This window comes from Marmota flaviventris, chromosome 12 (assembly GCF_047511675.1).
Source record: "Marmota flaviventris isolate mMarFla1 chromosome 12, mMarFla1.hap1, whole genome shotgun sequence".
Taxonomy (NCBI): Eukaryota; Metazoa; Chordata; class Mammalia; order Rodentia; family Sciuridae; genus Marmota; species Marmota flaviventris.
The window spans coordinates 104,118,634-104,137,268 of NC_092509.1; the positions used below are offsets into that span (position 1 = coordinate 104,118,634).

At 35.4% G+C, this 18,635-nt stretch overlaps 1 protein-coding gene across 11 annotated transcripts in view; it reads right to left on the minus strand.

Annotated features, from left to right (window-relative positions):
- Window positions 1-18,635, minus strand: part of Prrc2c (proline rich coiled-coil 2C) — a 78,849-nt gene that overhangs the window by 45,962 nt on the left and 14,252 nt on the right. For 7 of the 11 annotated variants that reach the window (XM_027934903.2, XM_027934905.2, XM_027934901.3 and 4 more), the window contains exons 2-9: window positions 10,103-10,268; window positions 9,013-9,190; window positions 7,302-7,411; window positions 6,104-6,229; window positions 4,445-4,668; window positions 1,375-1,457; window positions 294-427; window positions 125-212 (exon numbers count right to left, since the gene is read on the minus strand). In XM_027934903.2, the coding sequence (XP_027790704.2) occupies window positions 125-212; window positions 294-427; window positions 1,375-1,457; window positions 4,445-4,668; window positions 6,104-6,229; window positions 7,302-7,411; window positions 9,013-9,190; window positions 10,103-10,214 (1,055 nt within the window). In that variant the 5' untranslated portion in view covers window positions 10,215-10,268. The remainder of the gene's footprint in view (window positions 1-124; window positions 213-293; window positions 428-1,374; window positions 1,458-4,444; window positions 4,669-6,103; window positions 6,230-7,301; window positions 7,412-9,012; window positions 9,191-10,102; window positions 10,269-18,635) is intronic. The other 4 variants (XM_071600319.1, XM_071600317.1, XM_071600316.1 and 1 more) reach the window with 2 other exon arrangements.

Consider the following 18,635-nt stretch of genomic DNA (forward strand, 5'->3'; position numbering starts at 1 on the left):
GGACAATGAAGAAATTCTATAGACAAAAAACAAATGTCTATGAATGAGACCTCTACTCATAAATAGCCAATATTCTTTCAACAAACTCATATTAGTAGTAGTAAAAGATACACCAACAACTTACCTGCTATTCTCTTTAGGACTACTACTTCCTTGCTCATCATCATCACTGAAATTCAACTGTTCGGTATAATCTACTTCCATCTGAGCACCTGTCAGATTAAGGAAAACTCAGAAAGAATGCTTTAAAAGCATATAAAAAGTTAAAGTGTTCAAGCAATTTTGCCTCTTACCTGCCCAACCTTCATCAGCTTCAGCATCGAGGTTATCAAATTTATCAAGCTCCTTCAGTTCAGATGCACTGAGGATGGATGGGCGCTCAGGCTCAGAGGCCCATGATGGAGGAGGACCTCTTCCCCGAAGGCCTCTAGAGAAAAGGATGTTACAAAAGGAAAAGATGAAAGTTTTAATGATACTAAATTGGCAGAATGTGAAAAGATTGCATTTAGGTCATTTCAATTAAACATGCTTTCAACATCAAGACATACAAAATGGGGGTTAGGATTGTGGCTCAGTGGTAGAGTGCTTGCCTGGCACTTGTGAGGCAGTGGGTTCGATCCTCAGCACCACATAAAAATAAATAAATAAAATTAATTTATTATTATTTTTTAAAAAGACATATAAAATATTTGGCAATGATGTGAGTATGAAGAAATTAACAGTGATCCATCAACACAGGAATGTATTTAAACACACAATTCTTACATGATAGCTAAAATGGTTCTTAAACATTCTTAAATATTTAAAATAAAACAAATATACTAAAATATGATGAAAACAAATTTCAAAATATGTAACATAGAAAAACCATCACTCAAAAGGATGTTCAAGTATCATTCAGCGAAAAGGAAACAGAAATGGAGAGTGATTTACATCATGAAAAGAAAAAGGAGAGAAAAAAGTATTATCAATTTTAGGACCATGCTTTCCTATTACCAGAATTTTATATCAATTAAAGCGGGGAGTTGCACTAGGTACTGAACCCAGGGGCTCTTAACCACTGAACCACATCTCCAGCCCTTTTTCATTTTTGTTTTGAGACAGGACCTTATCTTGCAAATGTCCTGTCTTAGCTTCCCTGAGTTGCAGGGGTTATAGGCATGCACTCAGTGCCACACTCAGCTCAATCAAAATTTTAAAGAATAAAGTATTTTATAAGAGCAAGTCAATTGTGTTTTAGTGGCAATTTGTACTTTGGGAACAGGAGAAAAAAAAACATCACAATTGTTTCAAAATTCAAAAAAATCTTTATAGGAAAAAACACACACAAACCACACACACATATTCCTTGTAAACTTTGTTTAATAGCCTTACTTGTTTGTTTCAGATAAAGAAGGTGGGAACCTCATGGGACCATGAAGAGGAGGATATGCCATCCTTGGATACTGCTGAAACATCTGAGAAGAAAACAAAACCACTGAATTAAGCAACCTTAGTTAAATTAAAAAACAAACAAACAACAAAAAAAAAATTACTGACTAGGCCTGAAAGTATAACTTACAGAATGAATGGTTAAAATAAGCAGTATTATTACTAATTCAATTTATCTCTGATATACAGTATCACCTGCCCTCCCTAACAAGCCATTGGGTAAATTATTGCGTCTACCAAGTCTTTATAAACACAGTCACTAGAGCACATTCTGAGTAACTTCAGTATCCTAGTAATAAAATTAAAGGAAAAAAATGATTGTGCAATGACATGAAAAATTTAAAAGACAACATTAAACACATGTATACACCAGAAACCTGCAGTCTTATCCAAGTGAGAATACTTGAATGGGAAATAATGTGAACTTTCTCTCAAAAACAGAAATACGGTGAGAGGTACAGTCACTGATGAATCTGAATCTCAATTCATATTACAGTCAGGGGTAATCCATATCTCAAAGAATTAAGGGTAATAGGGAGCTAGCTACTTGGAGATTTTCTATGGATAAGTGACAGAAAATGGATTCTTTTTTTGTTTGTACTGGGTACTGGGGATTGAACTCAAGGGCACTCCACCACTGAGTCACATCCCCAGCCCTATTTTGTATTTTATTTAGGGAGAGGGTCTCACTGAGTTGCTTAGCGCCTCACTTTTGCCCAGGCCAGCAGGATTACAGGCGTGTGCCATGTGGCTGGCAGAAAATGGACACTAAATCAAGTACTGCACAGGTGATAATTACAAATCAAGGCTCAAACAGTTCAAGAGTATGCACTCTTTGGGAACTAGACTGAGAAGCTAAACTTTAGACAATAAAAGATAGATTATGAAGGCACTAACACTAAGGGGTTTAGCCCATGATTTGGAAGGGAACAGTTTGAAGGAATGCTTGGTCATTTACTACTTGCTTATATCCAACTCAGATTAGGTACATATTATTGTATTTCCTTAAACAGTTAATTTGTATCCTGAAACAGAAGATTAGTTTTTCTTAAAAAAAAAAAAAAAAAAGAAAGAGAGAGAGAGAGGAGAAAACTACCTTGCACTTGAAGAAAGGCTACATTTATTTGATCATGCTACTTAAAGAGGTAATTTCTCCTAGATAGGAAAGGAGTAAAATTAATTAAATAGCAGCCAAAACTTAATTGTGGAAGTCTTCTGTTTGGGGAATACTCTGGAGAATTTTTAGTTCCATCACACATCTCTAATGAAGTTAGTAACCAAAATGTTCATAGGTAAAGTTACATTAAATACGCTTTCTGATCATGTGACCCGAAATGCTTAAAATTCAAGAATTTGCCACAAAATTAATATGGTACTCTTTACATTCTCAATCGATAGTAGTGGTTTTAAAATGTTTCATTTTTGATACTTAGTAGAACACTATTCAAATAAAATCATTGAATGGGAATGAAACCCACTTAGATGCCCCTTTCCTTCTCTGCTGCAACTTATTATCCATGCCTGGAAGTTCAGAATACTTTGGTAGCACAATAGTTCAGAACACTATTAGGAAACAAACAGTTGGCTATGAATCATTTTTCAACGACAGGTCAGCATAAGATTCTTATCAGAGCTGGGGTTGTGGCTTGGTGGTAGAGCACTTGCATGTGTGAGGCACTGGATTCAATCCTCAGCACCATATAGAATAAATAAAAAAAGGTCCATTAACAATTAAAATATATATTAAAAAATACTTATCATACTCCCAAACGTCTTAGTTCTAGAACTAGGGACTGAATCAGAACCTTGTACATAAAAAGCACGCGCTCTATCACTGGGCTATATCCCCAGACCCCATAAAATATTTAATAAGTAATTTCATTAAATAATTTCTCTATAATTCTAAATAATAATTAATTAAATAATGGTTAAAAATAGAAAAAAGAAATAGAAAATATGATGGATATTTAGAACTTGAATACTTAGAAGTTAAAACTACAAACTTAGTACTAAATTTCTCTTTTATGAGTAATTCAGCTTCTGAAAAATGTAAATGTAGTTACCTAGAAAGATGTAAATTATTGTAAAACTTCACGGCAGACTGAAAGCAAACAAAAGAGCGAGGGCACCGGAGCTAATTATTAGTGTACAGGAAACAACAAGGTCAGAAGTACTTATGAAACATGCACATATAGGTAGAAACAACAAAATCCAGACTCTCATAAACTCCCAAGGATAACAATTTAAACAGATAAACTTTGAAAACGAGAGGTACCCACAGATAACAAGAGAAACATGAACCATTCTCAAGAAAAGGATGTTGCAAGGATCACAATTACAGTCAAAGAAACTGGGATAATGACATGATCATATTTCAGAATCATAAGGAATTAGTTTTCTTTTTAAATGTTAATAATGGCACTGTGCATTCCCCCTGTAAGTCTTTACTGGGGATTGAATCCAGGTGTGATCTACCAATGAGTTATTCCTAGTCCTTTTTATTTTTTGACACAGGGTCTTGCCTGGCTGGCTCTGAACTTGGCTGGCTCCTTCCTCTGCCTAGGATTACAAGAATGTGCCATCCTTCCCAGCTAATGTAGGTATTAACCTTTTTTGTGCCTTGGGCAATTTGCTATATCCAATGGATCTCTTCTCAGAGAAGTATTTCAAATCTGTAGCCTAAAATACATAGTAATACAAAGAACAATTATACTAAAATTCTATTTTAATATTTTAAAAAGAATTTAATATATGGTATGTATATACTTATTGTGATCTGCCAGTGGTCTAATAACTATTTTTAAGTCATGTTGACTGTAACGTAATAAGAATAGATACATGATACCTATAAATGATAAACAGAGCTGATATCCTTATGATTTCTTTCCTATATTTATAATCAAAGAAAATGCTCAAAAACAAAGATTTAAATCTTTTCCTCATTCCAATTCTCTTTGGATCCCGAATCAAAAAAAACCCTTTCTTGGGCGCTTGCTTATTTAGCAATACTCACATAAGGAGGCATCATAGCTCTACATTGGGAAGCAAGGGCAGGCTGCTGTCCATTCAGCTTAGCCTGTGGAGGGCCACAAGCTATCCTCTTTTCCACCACTTTGAGGATGTCATTTTGTTCTGATGTCACAGCTGTGCCTTCATCCTGGCCAAGAAGTTTCTCATCCTGATCAGATGAAGAGGGTGAGCCAGCAGACTTTCCACCATCTCTCCAGCAAGCAACATCTGGTATGAACAGACAGAAACAAAGGGGTAAGGGAAAAAAAAAAGTCTGAAAATGGAACAACAAAACCAATCCAGACATATTTCAAAGAAAATATAAGCAAGTAAGTACCATAAAGGAACAGGGAAGGTTTAATATGGACACCACCAATGCTCTCAAGGTGTTTTGGGTATTCTAGAGCAGTGGCTTCCAAACAGATATGCTGCTCAGAGGTTGCCCTCACAAGCCAATATGGGAGTGAGTTTTTGAGTGTGTGTGTGTGGAGGGTTGGGGGGTGGATATTAGAATTCTCTCTAAGAATTGATCAGCATTTGACAAAGACATTAAAATAATTGCTTGCATTTGGTGGCTGTGACAGATGGATATGTTTCAGGACAAGATAGGTGAATTTTATTGAGGGAAGGTTAACAATGATGCTCTCATTTGTTTTCAGTCAGTCATTGCTAGTGACATCTGTCCTGACAGCAGATTTAGTGAGATTATCTGGTAAACTAAAGAAATTAACCAAATGAAACTGCTACATTGTTTTGCCAGGAAACCTGGTGTAGTGGCCTGCCTCAAGATGGCCTAAACGGTCTCTACCTCCTGGAATTCAGCTCTCTGTGAAGTCACACCATGCAGTTCACCAGGGCTGGCCTATACAACCTGTAGATGACGGCAGAAGTGATAGCATAGCCTTTCCAGATTAGGTTATAAAAGATTGTAGGCTTTTTTTCAGTTATGGGACATATTTGTCTTTCTCCAGTTAAAATTGTGTCAGCTGTCAGCTTAGCTCACTGCGACCTTGGCTATATCCTATTTTGGATTCCTGACCCTCAGATACTGTAGAAAATCATACACCCAGTTTAGTTGTTAAGACAACAAACTAAACAAACATTGCCAAATTTGTTATTCAGAAATAGATAATGGGTGAAAATTCAACTGAAAAAACAAAACAGTGGAGTCCTATTATGAACTCACTGGCCACATTATGAAGATTTAACAAATAAAAGATAATATTCAGATTTGGCAAAAAAACAAGCGGAAAGAAATATAAATGTAAGAATTACACTTATATTTTTGTTTTTAGTTTCCTTGGTTTGAGTTCAGAAAGCAAGAAATCACTGAATATTAAAGACAGTAATAAATAGATATAATTCACAAATAAACAAGTGTATACTGGGGAAGGCTGTTCAAAAACTTTTACTACTGTCAAGAAGACCAAAGATGAGTGTACAAAGTAGTCACCGAAGCACCTTGCCAAAGTGTAAATTTTGATTATACATTTCTAACATGTTGTCAAGTTACAGTGATATAGTTATTACAAAAGTCATGTTTGAGTAACAAGTGAATGCAGCACTGGTCTGTCTTTTCAAACTAGGCAAGCCATAAATATTCAAGACCACTGCACAGTTATAATCTCATTCTGTAATTTTATTAAACAGAAAATTCTCTTACTTGGTGGTCTTAAACTGGGTCCAGGTCCGTAGTTGTCATCATTTGCTTCTTTTTCTTTTTTTTCCTGATCCCCAGCTGCCTGCAGGCTGGGAAATTCCTGCTGAAACTGACTATTCACCTGGATTCCTACGGGTTTGAGGGGTGGGGGAAGAAAGATAACTTTTACAAAGATCATTCAATCAACCCTCCGAGGACAGGGTTCTTTTTTGCATCTTTCTAATAAATCATTCCACATTTTGTCACTGTTCATATCCATAAGTCTTCTAAAATTTAACTCAAATCCTTCGAAAAGTTAATGAACAGCCATGAGGAGATAACAACCTAAGAAACAAACCTGCCAGATATTTCCGAAAAGATTCATTTGAGAAGAGAAGCAAGTGAGGAAAAAATTCAATTCTGTTTCTCTTTTATTGTGGGTTCTTTTACTTCCAAAAACAAGCCAAAATCCTTTCCTAGAAACTTTTAAGAACTAGTTTAAGCTGTATCACTCAAATAAACTTTTATGAATATGCACTGCCAAATACCAAAGTAAGACTAAAATGTCTTCATTTACTTTACTGCCTTTATTTAATTTTACCCCTAATAAACTAACTGCACCTCACTGTTCAACCATCTATCTATCTACTTGTCTATTTTTATGATTCTATAAATTAAAAGAGTTAATTTTATTAGTTCCTGAGGGTCTGAATCAACTATTCCATGAAGTGCAAATGGAAAAATTAAATTCTGCTAGGGATTTCATGATTCCTTAGGGGCACCGGAGTATCATAGCTACTGTGCTTTATGGCTACCCTCTAGCTGTTGTCTATGCAGGAAATCACAACAGCATGATTGAAACAGAGAAGTTGGTGGGCAGGGATCGAAATGAATATGGTTTCTAACAGTCTACACAACATCTGGATACATTTATGTGTTAAAAGTGGAAGGTATAGCTTTGGGCACATGGGGGTAAAGATAAAAAACACGAAGCAATGGATAGTACTTAAAAAGGGAGGCTTTACACTATCATTAGATCACAAATGGCTGTTGACATTGAAATTTAAGTAGCCCAAGAGATTTTAAGAGATCCTTTCTAGGGATCTAAATATATTCTTTGACAAAGCTTCCCATCCTACCAAATCAGTCTGCTCCTTATCTCCTGCATGGCTGCTCAGTAACTATTAAACCTAACCAGATTTCCCAGCTAATGTGCACTTACCATCTCCTTGCCCACCTTGCTTGTTACTGGCCCATGATTTGGGAGCAGGTGCTACTTCTGGGGGAGCTGCGACCCCAGGTTTTGGCTGTGCTGGTGATACTTCTGGTGCTCTTAAAAAAAATATGAATCCATTATTTCAGATATTGCATATTTAAATAAAATCACTTACATGTAAGGCAAATCTGTACAGAAATTAATTTGGTTACATATTCACTTACAGATGCATCTCCCATAAATGTCTCCCTCTACAACACCCCTTTAAGTGAATTAAGCTGTTTTTGTACCCATTCATTTCTACCTTTGAATAACCTAATGGTATGACATCATTGCTTGTTTTGTTTTTTAAAAACAAAACAACAACAACAAAACCCACTTATTAGCTGGGTAAGGTGGTACACACCTGTAATCCCAGCAACTTTGGAGGCTGAGGCAAGAGGACTTGCAGCCTCAGCAACTTAACAAGACCCTGTCTCAAGATAAAGTTAAAAGGGCTGGGGATGTACTCAGTTGCAAAGTGCCCTGCATTCAATCCCTAGCACCCCATCACCACTAAAATTACTGAACATTTATTTTATTTTTAAAACATAATTTTTATTTGTTGATGGACCTTTATTTTATTTACTTATTTCTATGTGGTGCTGACAATCAAACCCAGTGTCTCACACATGTGAGGCAAATGCTCTACCACTGAGCCCGAGCCCCAGCCCAGGAGTGAACCTTTATAAATGTAGGTATCTGCATACATACAGTCTGGACTGGTGCAGTAAGCAGGGGGCTAAGACTAGGAAAGCTCTCCATCTGGCAGTCCACAGGTCCATCACTGCACTCATTACTGTAATTTCAAACAGGTAACAGCAACCTGTCCTATCCATTTCCACGAGTAAAAGGTTTTTAAAAGGGTGTACAGTTTTATTATTCAATCCTTATAAGGTAGTAATGCTTAAAAATGAAGAGTTTAATAAAAGGATTAATAAATGACAATGCATTTCTGGTACAACTAGACCTGTAACTGACCTGTTAGTATACAATAATTCTACTACAGCTAATAATCACAGACCAGAAGTCCACTCAATCTTGTACTTGAATGATCAAATTTACTATTTAAAACTCCTTACACAGGAGCATAAAAATTTGATAATAGATATAGGCAAAAAACCTCACTGAGTACTGAAACGCTCATCCAACTTTCAAAATTACTACTATTCATCTTGGCCAGTTAACTGAAAGTCTGACAGAAGATTAATTATTCGTTGAATGAGTGATGATTAATAAAGACACTTCTAATTCTATCCCAGCTGTCTTGCCAATTCTTTGTTCATCCAATACTGAGAGCCAATGACATACCAGGCAAAGTTTCAATCCCGGAGCAACCAAGCAGACAGAAATCTTTAGAATAGAATTTAGGTAACAACCACTTCTTGTTCACTAGAAAGAGACTGATTTGCTTAAGGGAGGGAGAGGAGGAAGAGAAGGAAGCTTGATATAGGCTATGACATAATCAAAGTTGTGATTAGCAATTCTAGCATTTCTTCTACCCTGACAAATATAAATAAATACTACTACTAGCCTCACTGGTAAGGAAAATCAATCAAAAAGGGCATGAAATATGCAGAACGGGAAGCATACTGCTTGGCACATAGCAAGTACTCAAATATAACTTCTCTACAAAGAAAGGGGAACTGTTTCATTTCTTTAACAAATATTGACTCACTTTTCTTCTTCATGCTGTTCTTGTTTTGATGCCCATCCTGTGCCATCTTTAGGCACAATATTCACATTAGGATCATTGCCTTTGTTTTCCGCTTTGAGACTTGGAAGGTTAGCAGGTGGGGGCATGCGCCGTGAAATACCAACTTTTCCAAGACTTTGTAACCCATGTCGAGCTGCAACTAAAAGATCAATAACATCAATTTTCTTAGAACATCTATTTTATCACCTGCTTTATTCAAACGATACAGAAAACAAGAATTAATTCAATCTTTCAATGATTCCATTCATTCTTGCAACATATAATTAAATGTAGAAACATTAAACAATCAAGTCATTCAACAGAAAGTTTAAAAATTCTAATAATGCAGCCTATACCTCTATACAGTGAAACATCCCTAAATACCAGCTACTTAGGAGGCTGAAACAGGAAGACCACTTGAGCCCAGGAGTTCGAGGCCAGCCTGGCAATAGTGAGTTTCCGATTTCAAACAAAACACAAATTCACAACCAAAACACAATTCTAATAAATGCAACCCAATATGCTATGAAAAAAACAAAACAAAGCAAAGCAAAGAACAGTAAACCTGTTGATAATGCTAGACTTGGAATTTTTTCAGGGAGTCTATTCCAAACTAAACAACTTGGAATATTACAGAACATGTTGACTATATGTCCAACAACACTGCTAATATACCATAAATGGTACAATTTTCACTGTATACACTGGGTTCAAGGAATAAAAAAAAATTAAAAATAAAACAAGAAAAATAGACTTTCTCTACTTAATACTTAATAAATGCATGATCTAATATACAGCTCTATGCCTATTAACTTCACAGACTATAAATTCCCTTTGAAATCAAATTGCTCTACATATTTTCCTGACAACAAAGAGGAAAAACATTTTAAAAGGCTACTAAAGGTACAAAATTTCTTTTGTCAGATATTTAATTCATATCTCCTAAACATGTGTGCATACAAAAAAGGCCAGTGTAAAAGAGACTGAACCATCAGGCCAGTCCCAGCTTCTAACAGCAGGAGTTTGGACATGTCATCTACAATAACAAAGCAAGACCATAAGAACTACTCACCTGTAGTTTTCTGAGTTTCCAGTGATTTTCCCTTGTAAGTATTAAATAAACTGAGTGTTGCATACTTTTTCCCATCCTTTGCTTTTGTGCTCTGGCCTGACTTCTCCGACATTTCGGTGGAAACACATCTAGTCCAAAACCTCCTGCCACACCCTTTAAAATCAGTCTTTAAAATGGACATAAGAATGAAACATAAGGAGGAAAATTTTAGAATTAGTTGACTAAAAGCATTTACAAATTCAAATGTTAATTGAAAAATTTTTAAAAAACTGATAAAACGAAGATATTAATTTTCAGTAAATCACACCAATGACAATTTCACAGACCTCTTTGATACCAAATTCCAATAGCCAATATGTGACAAAATTAATCACAATAAACTACGATGAACTTGGCAAATAATATTATTTATGGTTTATAATAGCTTAACAGCATCACAGAGAATGATGGCTATTATAATTCATGCTGAGAAGAACAGTTCAAATATAATGAATCTATGAAGATTATTTATTTAATTGATACATTATTCAACCTAAGAGCTTTGAAATGACTGGCATCATTATCCTACATGTAGGGGACTCGAATACACTAGAAAGACATCATCATTCCCCTAAATGTGCAAGACACATCCTGACCCGAATCTAGTCTATTAATAAACAGGAGAAAGGGACACAGTTCTCTTTCATACTATTCCCCTTCAATTTAAGTGGGTAGGAACACACATCTATCTGAGAGATTTTTCTGGAGGTGTTAGGGCAGAAACAGGGCAAAAGTTAGCTAACTGCACCAGAGCTAAAAACATTGAGAATAGAAGCACAAGTGTAAAAGATAGCATAGCTTTGCACATACACATTTATAATAAATTACCTCCCTTGAGCTAGAATGCAACGGATTCATTAGCTACCAAAAGATTTACACTAATACACAATTTATTATCATGTAGAAAAACATACAAAAGAGGAATAGTAAATATTCACACTTTATGGCAAAATTAAGATTCAAGGAGATATTTTATCAGGCAAAAGAAAGGAACTGATTTACCAAGAAAAAGTCAATTTGTGCTTTGGTCCCCCATCTGATGGTTAACATCTAAGAACCTTTAAATCCTGCACCTCTTGTAATACCTACTCAAGCAGCACTTTGGAAGAGTCTTCCTGTACCTCTATGAGAAAGAGACATGATAAGAAAGAAACTCCCTAAACTTCCCAGAAGCCAATATACAAGCCTACTTGCATCTACATCCATCCTTTCCTTCTTTCACCTATTATTACGGTGGTTCTCACATCTTCTGGAAACTTGTTAGAAATGAAATTCTACGGTCCCAGCCGCGTGTCTTAACAAATTCTCCAAATTAATTCCAAGAAAAAAGTTTAAGGCTTACTGTAAATAGAAATATTCTAAACACTCACTACACATTAATATCACCTGGGGACTTAAAATATACCAATATGGGAGGAGGAGGCTGAGCATCAATTGTTATTTTTGATTCTAAGTAGTTTTAGAATCATTGCATCTTCCCATCCACAACCTCCCTTCCAATTAAAGTCAAGCCTTACCTTTGGATTCTCTATCTTTCAATTTTCTTCTCATCTAAGTTCTTCTCTGAAAGAAATGTCTTCTACTACTATGGCTTTTCAGTTACTAACTGATCATCTCAAATTAATACATGCAGTGCAACACTCTATGGGCCTAAAGAATGTACCCCATTGCTTATTTCTTTGTTTTGAGTATAGTTACAACTTATATCAGAACACAGGCAACTATTTCATATCAAGGTTTTAAGAAACAAACCTACCAACATTCTGCTTAAGAGGGAAGAGGGATGTGGTGGTTAAAAAATTGAGAAGCAACAAAGAAAATCTCTTATGTTTGAAAAAAAATATATATATATACATATATATTTTTAGTACCTTATATACGGTCTAAACTCAACAAATTGAAGAAGACTAACGGTAAGGCTATGAAGAGACTATTTACCAGAGAAATAAAAGTAGGCAAATGTATAAAAACATTCAATTTCACAACTGAGGAAAAGAATGCAGCATCACAATTTAACCAAAAGGGTTATAAAATATCTGATTTCATTCTAGCCAGCAGAAAGTCAGTGTTTGAAAGGAATCATAAAGTGAATTTTAATTTCCCTAATAAAAAACAAAAACAATTAATGCAAATCCTTCTGAAACACCACAAAACAGAAGTATAGTGTATACTTTCAAACTCATGAGAACAGCACCATGTTGATACCAAAGCCACATAAGAAAGCTACATGTCAGTATCTCTGATGAACACAGATATGAATATCCTCAATAAAATAACAACAAGCTGAATTCAACACATCAATACTGAATGCCATGATCCAATGTAATTTATCTCAGGGATTCAAGGTTTATCGAACAAATGCAAACCAATTAATGTTATATACCACATCAACATAAAAACAAAAAAACACCCGATCATCTCAATAAATGCAGAAGCATTTGATAAAGTTTAGGACACTTTCATAATAAAAATTCTCAACAAAAAAAAAGGACGAAATGGAAGAAAGTTTCCTCATCAATAAAGGTCATCTATATAAATTCTAGAGCTAACATCGAAATCAATGAAAAATACTTTCTTTTTAAGATCGGGTGCAAGAACAGAAATGCCCATTCTCCCCACTTCTATTTGAGAGAGTATTGAAGTACTAGCTATATAAGTAAGGAAAGAAAAAGAAATAAGCCATTCAAATCAGAAAGGAAGAAGTAAAATTATCCATTTGCAAATGACATAATCCTATATGTAGAAAATCCTAAAGACTTCACAAAAAATGAATAAATGAATTTGGTGAGGAGCAGGACACAAAATCAGGTGCATTTCTGTATACCAAAAATGATCTATGAAAAGAAACCACCAAGACAATATAGTAACCATAGGATCAAAAAGAATAAAATACTCGGGAATAAATTTAACCAAGGACACAAAAGATCTAGACACTGAAAATTATGAAACACTGATCAAAGAAATCAAAGACAAAAATAGAGATACTCCATGCTCACACACTGGAAGAATACTGTTAAAATGTCCATAACAGCCAAAGTGATTTATTGATTGAATGTAATTCCTATTAAAATTCTAGTGGCATTTTTATCACAAATAGAAAAAAAAAATCTAAAATAAGCACAGAGCCACAGAAGATGCCAAATAGACAAATCTCTCTCTCTCTCTCTTTTTAAAGACTGGGTCTCACAATGTTGCCCAGTTGTTGGGCTGCCTCAAGCTCCCAAGTAGCTGGGACTACAAGTTTGTGTGTGTGTGTGTGTGTATACACATCTGGCTCAAAGCCATCTTGAGAAAGAAAAGAAAAAGATCAAGGCTTCATACTCTTGATTTCAAATTACATTACAAAGCTGTGGTAATCCAACAGTATGGTTCTGGCACAGATACACAATGAAACCATAAACCAAAATGGCCCCCAAAAAAATCCAAATACATATGTCCAACTAATTTGACAGGGCCAAGAAACCCTGGGGAAAGACAGTCTATAAATGGTGCTAGAAAAGGATGAAAATGGACTCTAATAACACAATACACGAAACCCAACTCAAAATGGATTTAAGAGCTAGATGCAATGTGAAACCATACTTTTAGAAGAAAACATAGGGGAAGTGCTCCTTGATAGAGACCGTGGTTTTGGATATCACATCAAAGACTTAGACAACAAAAGTAAAAATAAAGGGGACTGAATCAAACTAAAATTCTTTTGGCACAGCTTGGGAGAAAATATTAAGGAGTTAATAATCAAAATATACAGAACTCACAGAACACAACAAAACAATGGGGAATCCCACACTACCAGTTTTAAAAACAGTCAAAGAACCTGAATAAACATCTTTCTGACGAACATAGAATAATGCCAACAGGTAGTTGAAGAGGTATTCAACTTTACAAATCACCAGAGAAAACAAATCAAAACCACACGTGTCAGGATGGCAAGGTCATTTTTAAGGATGTGAAGAAAAGGCAACCATTGTCCACTGTTGGTGGAAATGTAAATCAGTAGGGTACTATGAATAACAGTATGAGAGTCCTCAAAAAATAAACAATAAACACTAACATATGACCTTGTAATCCCTCTTGTGGGTATATACACCTAAAGAAAATGAATTATCACCTCGTAAAGATAATGTTCCCATATTCACTGTAGCATATTTGCAATAGCTAAGTGGGGAAACAATCAAATGCTAAAGTGTTGATGATGCATAAAGAAATGAGATATATATGGACAGGTACAAACACATACACAGAGAATATTTTTCAGCCTTAAGAAAGCAGACACTGGGCTAGGACTGTAGCTCAGTGGCAGAGTGCTTTCCTAGCATGCACAAGGCACTAGGTTCAATCCCCAGACCAAAAAAAAGGTGATAAAGGAGACATTGCCATTTGTAACAACAAGGATGAATCTGAAAGACATGCTAAATGAAATAAGCCAGACACAGGTGAATACTACAAACACAATCCAGTGTTCGTGTGTGTGTGTGTGTGTGTGTGTGTGTGTGTGTGTGTGTGGAAACTTGGGGGTTTGGGGAGAGCTCAGATACAAGGAAAGAGAAGAATGGTGATTGCAAGGGGTGAGGAAGAGGAAATTAGAAGTAGGTCAAAAGGTATTGCCTTGCAGTTATGTAGGACGAACAAGTCTAAAGATCCAGTGAACAACCTGAGGATTTCAGTTAATAGCAGAGCATTATATATGAAAATTTGCTAAGAGTAGCTTTTAGGTATTCCTAACACAAATAAAGGTAACTATGGAGGTGCTGAGCAGGTTAATTTACTTAGTTTTAATAGTCATTTCATTATGTTTATCAAGGCAGCATGTTGTGTATCTTAAATATAATAGGGTAAAAACAACTTAAAAAACAAAACAAAAAACTTCTCTATAAATTATAAGTAATTTCCAAATATGAAACCCCAGCACACAATTGTTCCTGAAAATGAAGAGGTACATAGCTCTTTACAGTTCAACATTCTAAAAGAAGTCTTCCTTCCACTGTGAATAAACTGTCTCAATATATACTCTTCAGTATATGTTCTTTCACAAATAAAAGGTAAACAAAATCACAGTGGGTATCCTGTCTGAGCTAAGAAGGGTAGAAAAATATTCAGCTACTCAGAGCACTAGAAGAGAGAAAATTGATGCTTGCAGAAGTTTGAGTCTTTATGTTTTATAGTACCTAGTATGCCAGAAAAATAGGTAAATCACAAATATGTACATGACTGCAATGTAAATGCAATCAAGATAGTTCAATCCGGGGCTGGGGATGTGGCTCAAGCGGTAGCGCGCTTGCCTGGCATGCGTGCGGCCCGGGTTCAATCCTCAGCACCACATACAAACAAAGATGTTGTGTCCGCCGAAAACTAAAAAATATATATTAAAAAAAATTCTCTCTCTCTCTCTTAAAAAAAAAAAAAAAAGATAGTTCAATCCAAGAGAAACTATGACGTACAGCATCTACTGCTAAAAGAATATGCATTCCTAACAGCAGAAAATCTGTAGCCATAAAGAATAGGACTGGATGAGTAAGAAAGGGCAACTGCACTCAAATGGCTTGCCCGTTAATCATGAGGCCTTCATTTTAAACCTAACGTTTAACTTAGCCCACGTGCTTTCTGTTGTCTTGCTTCTGAAAAGTCAGGCAGATACCCTGAAACTTCAAGCAACGTATGTGTCAGAGAAATAAATGCCAGTGACATGTTAAAAATGCAGACTGCTTAAAAAAGCCAAAATATCGAAGAATTCAACTAATTCAGAAAAGGCACCTTCATCAAGACAGCTTCATTTTGTATAATTTACGATCTTTAAAAGTTTAATTTGTTTGGAGACCCAAAATAAATCAAAGAAACATGGCTGCCTAAGAATTTCCTAAGAAGCAACGATCAAGAAAAATAGGCAGTGGGCGCAGCAGTGAATGCCCGTAATCCCAGCAGCTCGGGAGACTGAGGCAGGAGAATCTTGAGTTCAAGCCAGCTTCAGCAACTTGGTGAAGTCTTATCTCAAAACCAAGATTAAGCAATGGGAACTAGATTTACCTTCTTTTCTGAAACTAAAAAACTGGACTCGTGGTACAAATGAGTTAATGCATATGCATATAACAACAGATTATATTAGGCAAAGAGGACAGGTATTCCAGATATTTGGGAACTGAGCTGTCTGAACTTATGTATGAAGAATTCCCATACCCTAGCACAGAGCTGAGCATTCAGGAGAACAAGTAGCTAGGATATACTACAGGAAAGAAGAGAACTACACAAAGGGAAAATGCTACAGATCTGCAGGAAAAAAATCACCTCACCTGTCCATGTGAGGAAACTACCCTAAAGCCAGGAATGAACCACAGGGTAAGACCAGAGAACAGTGCCTGGAGCTCAAAAAGAGCCGGAAATACTGCCTATTCTCACAAGTGAGACTGAAAACACATTTTGAAGCTGGGCACAGTGGCACACACTTACAATCCCAAAAACTTTAAGAGCAAGTTTTTGACCAGCCTAAGCAATTTTGCAAGACTGCCTCAAAAAATAAATAAGTAAAATAAAGAAATAAATTAATTAAAAGGGCTGTGGATATAGCGGTTGCCTAGCATGTGCAAAAGCCCTGGGTTCAAATCCCACAAGGGGGTGGGTGGGGGGAGACAGATGATTCATTAGGCATTGTATAGAATACTCAGTGCTTCAATAGTGGCTAAAAACCACCCTAAGGTAAAAAAGTGCTGTGATCTTATCTAACAATCTTAAAGCAACACTTAAAAAGACCAATTTATTTCAATTTGTCTGAGAACAAATTGAAATAACACAGTAAAGAGAAAAATCAATCAACTGAAATTAAAACAGTATTACTGTAGATGTTAGAATTAGTGAACAAGGTTAATTATTTTATAATCGCATCTAATGTCCAAAAACTACAATAAAGATGGAATACAGAGACACGAAAGATACAAAACACCGAAACTTTTAGAAATGAAAGATACACTAGATAGGTTTAGCAGCATTTTAGATACTATAGAAGGAAAGTCTGAAGTTAAAGCCATCATAAAACTATTCAAAATAAAAGACAGAAGAACCTTAAAAAACAAACAAAAAACCCAACCAGCAAATAAAAAAAACAGTATGCATGAGCCTCAGCAACTCCATCCAGCCTAATGCATGTGTAATTAATACTGGGCTCAGACTGAAAAAAATAGCCAAAAATATTACAAATCGGATGAAAACTATAAACCCAGATTCCAAAGATTCAACAAAACCCAAGCATAAAAATCAAATTAAAAAGCCACAACATTTAAAATAAATGATAAAAAGCCAACAAAAGAAAAAGGTACTTTATGCGTAGAAAAACACACATAATAACAGCAGAAGCCAGGTTAGAAATGACATAAACAGGAAGAAGAGAGCGATATGCTTCAAGTACTGAAAAACAAAAACCCCTAGGATCCTCTATGTAGCAAAAATATCATTTAAAAATGAAGACAAAACACTTTGTTAGATGTAACTAGCAGGTCTGTACTATAGAAATGTTAGAAGAAGTCCCTCATACAGAAGCAAAAACAACACTGGGTTAAAATTTGGGTCTACAAAAGAACTGACAGCACTGGAATGGTGTTAGTACCAGAAATAGAACGAAACAGGTAACATAAAAGATCTAAAACAATTTTTTTTACATCTCTATCTCAGAAATGCAAAGTTGGTTCAAAAACCAATTCGTAAAATCAGTATAGTAAACTAAAATAGAAATACTATATTATCTCAACAAATGCATAAAAAGCATCTGACAAAAGCCAATGCCCATTCATGACATTCCTCTTAGTAAAGTGGAAATAGAGGGGAACTCATTCATTTAAGGACTGAGTACTTAACTGCTATGTCCTCTCAAAGATTAGGAATAAGGGAAGGATATCCACTCTCATAACTTCTGTTCAATACCTAAAAAACTTCTACCTGGTAGAATAAGTCTAGAAAAAGAATCCAGATTGGAAAGGATGAAGTAAAAGTGAATTTTTTGATAATACAATCACGTATGCAAAAAATATAATAAAACCCAGAAAAAAGGTACTGGAGGAAGTTTAGCAAAACTGCACACAACATGAATTAAAAAAAAAAAAAATCACCGTTATTTGTACATAGGAGCAACAAACAATCAAATTGAACCTAGACAGTACCATTTTTTTTAAATTTTTTTTTTGTAGTTGTAGTTGAACACAATATTTATTTATATGTGGCGCTGAGGATCGAACCCAGGACCTTGCACATGCGAGGCGAGCGCTCTACAGCTGAGCCATAACCCTAGCCCCAAGTACCATTTTTAAGGGAAATAAAAATAGTTAGAGGTTTATCCAAAGAAAGGGTAAAAACCCTAGATATTAAAACCACAAAACATTTAAGAAAGCCTAGATAAACGGATGCATACCACTCTGTTCATAAGTCACAGGACATGAAATTAAGCTGTTAATTCTTATCAAATAGATCTATAAGACTCAAAGTAATACCAAACATCAAAGTAAAACTTTTT